The sequence below is a fragment of the Dysidea avara genome, chromosome 6 (assembly GCF_963678975.1).
Source record: "Dysidea avara chromosome 6, odDysAvar1.4, whole genome shotgun sequence".
In the NCBI taxonomy this organism is placed as follows: Eukaryota; Metazoa; Porifera; class Demospongiae; order Dictyoceratida; family Dysideidae; genus Dysidea; species Dysidea avara.
The window spans coordinates 26,183,321-26,195,911 of NC_089277.1; the positions used below are offsets into that span (position 1 = coordinate 26,183,321).

General features: G+C 38.2%; 1 protein-coding gene across 3 annotated transcripts; it reads left to right on the forward strand.

Moving 5' to 3' along the window:
- Window positions 1-7,849, forward strand: LOC136257212 (uncharacterized). Of its 3 annotated transcripts, XM_066050295.1 has the most exons (6): window positions 1-340; window positions 2,800-3,312; window positions 5,437-6,464; window positions 6,507-6,563; window positions 7,198-7,346; window positions 7,399-7,849. In XM_066050295.1, the coding sequence occupies exons 3-6, from the start codon at window positions 6,428-6,430 to the stop codon at window positions 7,399-7,401; spliced, it is 246 nt and encodes an 81-aa protein (XP_065906367.1). In that variant the 5' UTR covers window positions 1-340; window positions 2,800-3,312; window positions 5,437-6,427; the 3' UTR covers window positions 7,402-7,849. The 3 variants fall into 3 exon arrangements, 2 of the variants coding, with proteins under 2 accessions (XP_065906367.1, XP_065906366.1); XR_010701833.1 differs by lacking the exon at window positions 6,507-6,563 and having other exon boundaries at window positions 5,437-5,649; XM_066050294.1 differs by lacking the exon at window positions 6,507-6,563 and having other exon boundaries at window positions 5,437-5,606.
- The last annotated feature ends 4,742 nt before the right edge of the window (window positions 7,850-12,591 follow it).

Consider the following 12,591-nt stretch of genomic DNA (forward strand, 5'->3'; position numbering starts at 1 on the left):
CAATACTCACAATCATGAAGTCAGCAAGGTACAGTATGCTATAAATTAATTACATCATGCATTGGGCTATTTCTATTACGTGTGTACATGTACTTTTTTTCTAACAGGCTATTTATGATCATTTACCCTGACAATGAAAGTTGACACCATCTGAACGGAATGAAGCTGCTGAATTGTTAAAATTAATTAAGGGTGAACAATAAGCTACTTCAGCAGCACCTATCACAATCAACTGGGAAGATTGTTATCCTAAAAGATATCAGCAATATAAAGCACTCAATATGGAAAACGGATGGAAATGATTTAGAAAAATTGTCTTCTTATCTGAAGGCAATAGAAGGTACAACATTTTGTGAGTAATTTACTGAGTAATATTTGGTGATGTACTGAGTAATGTACATCACCAAATATTTAATTTATTGTGCATGTGACCAGAATTGCAAGTATTCCATGCACATTTCGCACAATCCTAATTTTACAGTGTTAAATCGATACAATGGGTGAAATATTTGTGAACAATTAAATTTTTTGAGCACTTGTTTTCACGATGAAGAAAGGTGCTAAGTGCAAAATTAAAATCATATTCCCCTAAGTTAAAAAATCTTTGTTTACTATCGTCAATGTTCCCAAGGATATGGAAGATATGAGCATTAGTATGCCCCATGTTGAATAAGCCATTCCTCTCATTTTTACCCTTGTAGTGCTGAAAGGCATAAATTACTTAGCAATTTTATGAGAAAGTAATAGTGAAAGTCATGTTGATTGTACTCTAAGTTGACTGTTAAACTAAGCACATGTAGTTTATTTTCAAGTTCCATTTTGCCACTGTACAAATCAATCTTGCTGTTTTTACCAGTTTGCTTTGAACATTCTTAGTTTATAGGCTGAAACTTTGGTTGACCATTCCTATGTAGATAAATATGGAATTAAAATGGAGTTTAAAAACATGTAAGCATGGCAGATCCAGTCTTATATAGTAGCAATACTTCTTTGAGCACATAACATAGTTATCACATATGCACTTGCATATGTGCATGCATACTTGAATGCAGAGGTAATAGAGGGGTGTGTAAGCACCCTTCTATATCTCCTCTAACAGACTGGAAACTGACTTACTAATGGACTAGAAACTTGCCTTAAATATCTATGCATTGCTTAATTGTTTAGTTGTTTTAAATTACAGTTAGGACTTATGCAAACCTCTGACCACAATCTTGAAGAGCGCTTGGACTGGTATAGGCTGCAGATTCAAGGCTGCAGATTCAAGGCTGCCAGTCTGCCCAGGTACAGTCGTGGATTTTTCTCCTTTCTTCAACTTTTCAAATGCACTTAATATACCATCTTTAAACAGGCTGTAGGACCAGGTGTCCTACAGACCTTCAGCACTTGTGCTGTAAAGCCTTAAAAGAAATAAATTACCCCTGCACTTGAGAATAGTTTGAAATCCTGTGCTTAGAAATAGTTTACTCATCACGTTATGGCTGTAAACCTGTTGCAGTGACGTGCAATCCAAGAAACAAGCTTGGAAGATACCATCAATTATATGTATTTTTTCGGGTTTTTATTCAACTGAACTGCTGTAATTATTGCTTTTGCAATCCCATTTTCCAATCCCATTTTCCAATCCATTCTCTGCTATAGTCATGTCGTGCATACTTGCCTGCATAGTTGCCTAAATAACTAAAATTGTGGAATGGTCTTTCATGTTGCATAAAACATGCATGCACACGTATGCACGCTTGTTCGCGCTCACACACGCACCTGTACACACATACACACACACTAAACGCCATAGGTGTGAGTGCTTTTTGCATGCCATATGTATATAGCAGGGTTAAATTCAAGAGTTATTTGGATTATCCAGGTCAACTGAGTCATAATTGTTTGGTCAAGTAGGTCACCTTCACAAAATATCAGATAACATGAATGACGAATCAATCAAGTTTCATCACTGCATTGGATTAGGTGGATGGCAATGTGCTCCACCCCTTTTCACAGGGTAGTGCTGACAGATTAGTCATTATAGATGTCTTGTATATAGAGGGAGAACATAACATTTCTAATCAATAACTCAAGAATGGGACTGTGTGATGACCTGGAAGAAGCCAAAGGTGTTCATGTTCACTATTTATATCTAAAATTTCTAGCTATATTTTGGTCACCCCACTAGCGTAATTATTAAAATTTCTAGCTATATAGTGTGAGCTATAATAATGGTCAGTCAGTAAAATATTTTTGGTTTGGCTAAATATGTAGGTTCATCACCTATGGGCAATATCACACATTCCCAATAAGTGGGCATGGCCCACAAAAGAAGCTGGCAAAGACTTATACAATCACTGTGTTTCCCACTGAGTTGTATGATATATAATGGATTAGTGGGGCATGGCTCTACGTATGCCTACAGACAGTAATAGAAAAATATTATCTATGCTAAATATAAGTGAATGTGACTCAATAAAGAGCTCAGATGCATCAATGCACTTCCATGTCACCAAACTGAATGATCAATGTCACATGTAATCCAAGGGACCTGGATATTCTGTAACCAACTCAGAATGTGACCCAGGTGACTCGACCCTGATTCAATGCTGATTTATGTACAGGTGTATAATGTTTTTGATATTAGATATAACTGCTGTTATGTATTATAGCTCTTTATCCATACCTTGGTTTTAGGGTCAGTTCCAAAATTACTATAGGGGTCAGTGGGTCATCGAGATCAGTTTCAACCCTGATATGTAATACATATGTACCCGTGTACATACTTGAAGTGCTCATTAGAGCTATTTCTTCCAGGATCAACAGTTGAATTTCTGTGTGATGAAGACAAGAATCTTGTTGGTATTGTTTTTCAAGACGGCATTATGAAATCAACCTTTTCTGCTTTCCCAGAAGTTTTACTGGTGGATGCAACATATAAATTAAAAGAATTGAGAATGCCTGCATGTGTACTTGATGATGGTGGTTGACGGAAATGGTCAAAGTGAAATTGTGTGTGCTTTTGGTACAGTTTTAGAAACCGAAGAGTCAGTGAGCAAAATGATACAAGTTTTCAAGTCTCACAATCCAGCTTGGGCCTCCTCAAGAGTTTTAATCTCAGACAAAGATTGTAGTGAGAGAGCTGTTTTTGCAAAAGAATATCCTGGTATTTGTTTACAGCTCTGTTTATTTCACGTGTTACGAAGTTTTAGACGAGAGATTACTTGTGACAAAATGGGAATCAGAGCTGGAGAAAGAGATCATGCATTGGAAATTTTGTTAAAACTTGCATATTCTAGGTCTGAGTCAGACTGTAATCAGCACTATGAAGTAAGCAAGAATGTGTGATGCATAAATTGTTACCATATCATCAGTGTAAATAGCTGATGTGCTTATTGTAGTCATGTATCTGTATTAAAACCATACTCACTGTACACATGGTTCAATCATGTATATGTGACCTGCTGAGTGAAAACCCGACTTGCTTGATTTTACGACTTCTTTGTTGTCTAGAGGGAATAAACAATGGGGTGTTAAAGTTACAGTCTTTTCTGGTCAGTACTATGTACTTTTAGAATTACAGCACTAGAAAGCAAAAGTTGATTTTCACATTGCCTATACAGAAAATTGTAGGCACTCATTCATATTGTAAGTCACAAGTGCAACAGGCTATCGAGTTGGGACTTGTGCCATTATGTTCACCATGAATTGAGGCATTCATCAAGGTACGATAAACTTACATTTTACAACATAATAGGTTACATTTTCTTTGTGGTACAAAAATGAAGCAATGATATTCTTGCTTTCCATGAAAAGGCAAATCTAGTGGTGTATTACTTATTTCAGTTTATGACATTTTTTCACTGATTTGTGAATGCTTTATCATACAGTACGATAGTAACTGTATAGTAGAGACCACAAAGGAGTAGGCATGGCCCACGAAATAATATCACCCAAAAAACAGCCTCAATTTCCCCTAACGACAATCAGGCAGTGTTGGTTAGGTGAAACTAAGCCCAAACAAGCTTTCAGATCGACCCGAAATGCTTTAAACAAGTTGCTACGGAATTTTAAAAATAATTTATTTAACGGAATTTTCTACTGACTGAGTAAGTAAGTAAGTAACTGACTGACTGATGCCTTCAGACAAGCATAACTTGATAACAGCTAAGACTACGGGCTTGATTTTTTCACTGTGTGACGTCGCTTCGGACCGACAGGTGCCTTTTGGCATACTGCAGTATGTACAATGCATTCTTCGTGGACTTACCAGTGTCCTCCTTTGTGTACCATTTATCTTTGCTGACAGCGAAAAGTGTCGATTTGGCGATAGCATGTGACGGCTTCCCTTCGTAACGGAAATCGTCCATATTTGTCATAGTGGCTATTTTGATATCAGAAGTGCTTTTCAAACAGTTCTTGATTCATACTGCTGTGTAACGGGTTGAACTTAGCCGACAACAAAGCGTAATGGATACTTCACTTTTCGGACAATAATTGATATAACTGGGACGCACAGCACCATTTCTTTCGGTATGTATGGATTGCAGAGGTGCTTTTCGAACAGTTCTTGATTCGAAATGCTGCGTAACAGGTTGAACATAGCTGACAACGAAGCGTAATGGATACTTCACTTTTCAGACAATAACTGGGGTGCGCGGCGCCATTTCAGATGCGGTATGCATGGGTTCACCAGTCATAATTATTATTTGCAAAAAAAGTTAACAAACAAGTACACAGACAAATTTGGAATTTTCAACTAGAGTAGGGACCATAACACACCGATAAAAAGTACTGAAACAAGCTGGAGTAGTGCACGATATTAATTCACAGTAAAACAATAAGAAGTGTTATATCCCTACTGTGCATTTCCATTGTACTGAAACAAGCTGGAGTAGTGCACGATATTAATTCACAGTAAAACAATAAGAAGTGTTATGTCCCTACTGTGCTCAAGATACCGCAATGGAAATGCACAGTAGGGATATAACACTTCTTATTGTTTTACTGTGAATTAATATCGTGCACTACTCCAGCTTGTTTCAGTACTTTTTATCGATGTGTTATGGTCCGTACTCTGTAAAATATCATCTGGCTACTTATATTGAGTGAGCTACACAATAGCTTAATAAGAGGTGTGGCTACCACTTGTTGATTTCTACGGCAATTAAGAGAAGATAATAAGTATCTGTCGGCTTGAAAGGGTTCCAGCTAGATAAAAGAGGTAGTTAACTACATATGTACAACTCGCCTATAAGTGAGTTTTAAAAAGGGTTAGGCTAACCTATTTCAAAATGGGCCTATCTAAATTTGTAGTAATAAATCTGGGTGATGCATTTCAAAATGAGTTGACTAATTTTAAATCAGTCAAATTTCAAAGAGGTGCATAACACTATTGTATCATGTATTATGCATGTAGGTATGTTATGTGACTTCATGGTGTTGTTATTATAGGATTTTAGACTTGCTGGTCTCACCACAGTTTTTACTTACTACAATGATAATTGGCATCCCATTCGAGAGGAATGGGTAGAATGTTTTAAGAACGCAGCCTTCACCCTGGGTGAGAGGACAAACAACAGATTAGAGAGTATCAATGCTAAAGTGAAGAGTGTTTTTGCAAGGTATCTGCATGCTTGAATGCATACCTAAGGAAATTTAAGAATTGTAAGTTCAATTGGGGATCATAGAAAAAAGTAGGAGGTCACTTACACCTGCAGATAAACTAGTGAACATTTCATCCGTAATTCAGTCATGGATACAAGGATAAATATTCACTAGCATATTTGCTGGTGTAGGCAACCTCCCTTGTTCCCTACTTTTTTACTACTGTATGATCCCTAGTCAAACTTAAAACTTTTATATATGTGCTTGTTTGTTTACATTTTCGCCAGAGGTAATGTTTTTGACTAAACATGTGCCCCAACTATAGATTATTGTCTCGAAACCATTACACTTTGCTTTCAGCTATTTTCAGCCCATTACACAGTGCTACAAACAAAGAACAGTACAAGTGCCTCTGCAATCAATCCAGTAACCATGGAAAATACAGACGATTCCTGTTTATAATTGTATGGAAGCCATTGCACTACCACAAATCAATACCTTGCTACCACAAATTGACACCTTGGGCTGTTAACAAAAAGAAATGGGACACAAAGGAGGACAAAGGTAAGTCCATGACGTACATTGTATGTACTGTGGTATGCAAAAGGCATCTGTCAGGCTAAAGCAACATTGGATAAAATCAAGCCTGTAGGCTTAGCTGTTGTCGAGTTGCACTTGTCTGAAGGCATCAGGCAGAAAGTTAGTCAGTCAGTAGAAACTTTCATTGGACAAAAATTTTTATGATTTATTGGAAGCATTCTGAAGGCAGTTTTGGGCTTGGTTATACCTAACCAATACTGCCAAGGTGACAGGATGGTATTGTGAAGGTGGTTGTTGGATGATATTTTTGGAAAAGAATGATCATCATGATCAAGGTACTTTATAGTTTATTGACTACTGACTCACATTTTGCATAGGAAATCAGCCTGTACCACTGGTAGACACAGTGCAAAGTAGAAGTGATGATGTAAATGGTGTGTGTGTGTGTGTGTGTGTGTGTGTGCGTGCATGTGTACGTGTGGGTGCGTGTGTGCGTGCTCCAAGTGACTAGAACACCTGCCTGATACTCAAAACATTCTAGGTTCAATACCTGGTTATGCGGTTACTGTTGTTTCCTTGAGCAAGAATTTTTCTTCACATGACTTAGCTGCTCGTGGAGACCTGATGACTTTGTGCTACTCAGGTGCTAAAAGTCAAATCCTCTTGGGGCAGGACTAATAAAATACAAGAGGTTGTATCATGTCTCACACTTGAAGGTATGTTAGCCGACCTTCACCCGCTTTGTGTGACATGGATAGTTGGCATTTGCTTCCTGAGTTAACACCTGGTAGCCATTGATGTTACAGCTCCCGGTGTCCACTAGATAATTTTGATGTACGTAGCATGGTAGTTGAAGGATTTGATTCTTGCATTTGCTTTGTGCAAGTGTACATATAGTACAGTATGTGTTGTGTGTGTGCATGTTTGTGCATAGTTTGTGTACATATGTATGCATACATGTGTAGTGCATTGTGTGTGAAACAGTGCAGTCAGTAAATTAACAGGGGTGGTATTACAACTGTGGTACAAATTTGCAAAACATTTATCACAATCTGATTGCATCCACAGGGTTACAAAGTATTAGGTTACCAAGTAAAATGCGAAAGAGAGGAAGACCTAAAGGAGCTGGCAAGACTGTTATTGGTCTCCCTAGAAAGAAATCCAGAGGAAGTAGGCTGTGTCATTCCTATACAAAGGTGCTAAGCAAAAGGAACTTGGTATGTTTGTTAAATAGCCTGTGTGGATCTTGGAAGATGTTTTCATTTTTAGTGATTTTAACCTGGTTTGTTGATCTACAAATTGCCAAGGACGCCATAGATGGGAGCCGAATTATAGAAGAGGATGATGTAGAAATGAGACCTGAGATGGTTTCATCATCGTGCACTGATGAATATGTCTGCTTAGATATGTGCAGGAAGTATTGCACCCGGGAAGCATGGGCAGCTATTAACAGTGTAGTATCTGTAATACAAGCCAATCCCACATGGTATTGTGGAAGGTGCACTGCATACAGTAGATATTATGTGTGTATAGCATGGAACTTCTGTATGGTGGACACTTTGCAGAATTGTGATGTAAAAATTTGGAGTCAGATCTGTTTCTTAATGTGGAGAATTTGTTAAACTATTTTAAATGTTGATCTTTTGACTGCAGAGGAACTTGAGCAGTACTTGAAATTGTTCCATGTTGGGGAGGTGCAACTTGATGTTATATAATGTAGATGTAATACCCTTCCCAAAATCTCAGACGCACCCCTAAATTGTGAGTGGCAATTACACTGTATGCAGATCAGTTCAATCTTCAGACAGTATAGTTAATATGTAAATATTTCCCAGGTTAAAACTGCGTACACACTAACCTTAACATGCTTATCAAATATTTCCTAGGGTACACATATATACTGGACTCTCAAAACACTCAGTACTGAAATGACTATTAGTTTTTTGATATCTAAAAGCCCAAGTGTTTTAAAATTAAGCCTGTTTAAAGTAACACATTAACTTTCACACTTGTAGTACTGAACTGACTATTAAGTTTGATATCCAAGAGCCTAAGTGTCTTAAAATTAAGCCTGTTATTAAAGTAACACATTAACTTTCACACTTGTCAAATTCAATTTCAAGTCTCTAAGGCAGGTTGACCTTTAAATAGCATGCTCTGAACCAACAAAAATACCCTCAAAATTTAATCTTGAAAGGCTTAAAATTTTCCTTGTTTTGAGAATGGTCTAATAGCAGCTACACTGATGCATCAAACTATAATCTGGCTTCACCCAATTCAATCACAAAAACAAATGACCACGACGCAGCCTGGCTTGATAACTAGTCTTGCAGCTATCTAGCCATGCAAGCTCCCTCTGCACTCAGAGGAACATTGACGCTTAAGCAAGATTTGCTATACCAGGTTTTTCAACTTACACTGTATATGTAGCTACTAATGATCACGATCAGTAGCTAATTTGGAGTGGATCACCACACTTCATTGTGTATGGGGAGTGCCTACTAAAAGCACTGAATTAATCGAGCAACACCGAGTCACAAAAATCCAGTGGGCATTTTCTCCCCTGTAGGAAACCAGTCAATTTTTAGTCCTCCACTTTATTCCGGCACTTTCTTCCACTTCAGTGGGTCAAGCTGGCCTCAAGTACGAAGTATTGGCGGTCTTCAACTGAAAGTACGCAGCACTATTGTTGTTATAGTACTGAGTGCCACGGCTACCAATACGGCGCCCCTCTTAATATCTTTGGCACGTGATGAAGTGACGGAGCTGTAGCATTGGCAAACCACCTCCGGCTGCCGGAGCTCTAGACACATCGATAATAAAAAGTTATAAACTGGATGCTGTGGCTGTTCTAAGTGGCTGGCACTACTTCTGGATGTCTTTCATGGCTGAAATAGGTAAGTTAGCTGTTCTGGAGTATCTGGCTATAAATCTGTAGTTGTATGTGACCCAGTCTGACAAAACCGGGCTTATCGCCTATTTAAAAGTATCGAGAAATGCCGGTTTTAAGTATTTAGTGTGTTGTAGCTCGCCAATGGTTGAAGCTATGTGTACCAAATTTTCACACGTTTTACATCAATTCCTTACCTTCCAGAGCATCCACTGTGCAAGCAGCCAACAACTAAGTTTCCTGCCATTTTAGATAGCTTTTAAACCGAGGTTGACTGTTTCGAGCTGCAAATTGGGTGGGAGGCGGGGGCCCTGGAAGGCGGGCAAGATGGTGAGCTGTACAGCCACATACAGTCGTTCCCAGGCTGACCAGAGCTCCATTAAGGCTCCACACTACACGTACGGATCACCACTGGGCTTGGGAAAAGCAGCCAGCAAAACCAGACCACTCAAGTCTAGCTGATTTTAAATGTGGAATTAGATATAGTTTATTCATGTAGCTGTGTGTCCTGGGTGATAAATCGAATCTGCTGACATGGGCGATAAGACCGGTTTTCTCAGACTGGGTCACAAATAGGAACCGCAATCAATAATATTATTTAACTATCTTGTGATAAATCTCGCTACCTGATGCTGCATAAAGTGTTCCATGGCTTAACAAAGCGTTATCTGTGGGGGTATCATGTTAAAAGGAGATGTGGTGCCAGGAGAGATTTTATTCTGTGAACAGAAATGAAGATAGTTTTGCGGTAGCTGGCCATGATGTCACACGATGATATCGTTGGGTACGTTCCTTGAACAATTCACACTTGGTACTTCATCCTACATCGAGGCAGAATATTGTGTGAGGTCACTGGGAATGATTATAATTATGATTATGATTACTGAAAACACAGTTACAAACTGATATGTTCAGGTAAGGAAAACATTACAAATCACATAGATAAGAGTCAGTTATAATTTATCTACAAATACTTGTAGAGAATGGGATTCTATTGTGTCAGTTGGTAATCACAGATAGATTTGGGGTAATAGCTAAATTTATAATGATCTGTTCTAGCAAATGGAATCTCAAAATGGAAGGGGTGGTGGTGGTGGGTGGGATATGTGGTGTTAGTGAAGTAATTTGGGACTGTTAAGACTGATGAGGAGTAAACAATGTTGTAGAAGAATATTAATCTAGTCACGTATCGTCGGTGTTATTATTATTATTATAATTGATTGTTGTGCAGACCTCAAAAGAGTATGGTGCACAAAAAAGGGTACAATTGCTACTGTCAATTACAAAAGAAAAACAAACTTATATAATTATACAATATTTACTATACACAAGACCATTATATACACATTGATAAATTATTAAACAGTTACTAGTCAAGCTAGGCTGTGCTTGAATTGGTTAATCTCTGTTAAATCAATCATGTGTTGGGGTAAGGAATTCCAAATATTGATTGCAGAGGGGAAAAAAGAAAATTTATAACAGTCAATTCTAGTCATTGGGGTTAAAAATCTCTTATCATGGCCTCTGGTGTGATGTAGGTTAGGATTAGGAAAAAGGAAATCATCAGCATTAATGTTGATTTGGTGAGATATAATTTTAAATAACATTGTAGCCTTCTGTTCGTTTCTGCATCTGGCTAAGGTGGGCCAATTAAGGTTAGATAGCATTTCAGTGATGCTGGAATATCTAGAATAGCTGTTAATTACAAACCGTGCTGCTCGTCTTTGGACATTTTCTATGGGTTGAAGTGATGGCCATTGTAGATCTGCTAACATAGATGTAACACTACTGTTGTATTGGTAATCTGACTTGACCCAACAAGCAGCACGTCGTTGTACCATTTCTATACTTTGTATCTCCTTCTGCAAGTAGGGGTCCCATACTGCCGATCCATACTCCAACAGTGGTCTCACTATACTGCTCAGCTACTATTGACAATCAATGACTTTGCCGAAAGCTTAAATAGCAATGATCAAACTGATGTCGTACTACTAGATTTTTCAAAGGCATTCGACAAAGTGTCCCATCAACACCTGTTCCATAAACTCCACCATTACGGTATCCGAGGTAATTTACTTGACTGGATTAAAGATTTTGTACTGCAGAGATCTCAGTGTGTGGTGGTTGAAGGTCAACAGAGCAACTTAACAGCAGTTACCTCTGGTGTTCCTCAAGGTACTGTCCTTGCTCCACTTTTGTTTCTCTGTTTCATAAATGATTTACCAAATAACATATCATCCAAAATCAAGTTATACGCTGACGATGTGTTACTTTATGCCACCATTCGCACAGAACAGGACTGCAATCAGTTGCAGAAGGATTTAGATGCACTGGGAAAATGGGCAGACGATTGGAAAATGGTGTTTAACCCACAAATATGCGAATTTCTTAGGATAGCTAACAAGAAACACACATACTAGCTCAGTATAATAAACCAATCAAGAAAGTCAACCATGCCAAATACTTGGGTGTAACAATAAGCCAAAATCTATCCTGGTCAGAACATATAAAACAAATAACTTCCAAGGCTAACAGAACTAAAGGTTCACAATTGTACAACAACAATTAAAGATAGGTTGTACAAAGCAATGGTAAGCCAATTATAGAGTATGCAGCTGTTGTCTGGGCACCTCATACTAAGATGGATATTGATATGATTGAGAGAACACAACGACAAGCAGCTAGATTTGTGACCAGCAACTACTCCCGTCACGCTAGTGTCACGCAAATGCTTACAGACCTTAATTGGCCTACACTTGCGCGATGCAGAGATGAACTGAAAGCCATAATGATGTTTAAAATAATTAACCACCTTGTTGAATTGACATCCCAGTAAATCCATTTCTGACACCCATATCCACTGTACATAGTACCAGAGGTCATAATATGAGATTTATGCAACCAATGACACGGATCGATTCTTATATGTACTCCTTTTTCCCTTCGGCAATCAAAATCTGGAATGATCTACCCCAAAATGTGATTGACTCCAATGATATTGATCAGTTCAAACAAAAACTAGCAATTATTTATATACTTGTATGTATGTTGTGACCTGTGTACTATACTCTAATAGAGGCCTGCACAGTATTACCAATAATAATAATAATAATAATAGCCTTATTGTGGTTATCATCCATGTTTGGACAATGGTGAAATGTAAGGTTTAGCTTATAGCTGAAATGAATGACCCTGAGCATTCTTAGAAATGCTGGAGTGTACATACACTACAACCATATTTTAATCTTTTGTTTGAATTAGTGTGTGATGGGCTCATATTGAGAGGAATTTGTGTCAACACAATAATGTGTGAGAAGTTTATTTAATCAGTGCATGCAGTTCTGCATTTAAGCAATTCTCAGGACATTGAATATTAAACCTTTCTCAGTACAGCCCCCAGACCCCTCATCTGGGATCACCTACCGCTTCAATTTAGAACCTTCCGTTTGAAATTCCTGCATACGGGCCTGGAAATGATGGAGTCAGAGAAGAATACTTTCTGAACTTAGCTGACTCTGCAGAGATTGCCAGCCAGCTGGAACCACTAGCAGAAGTAGATAAATTAGATGGGG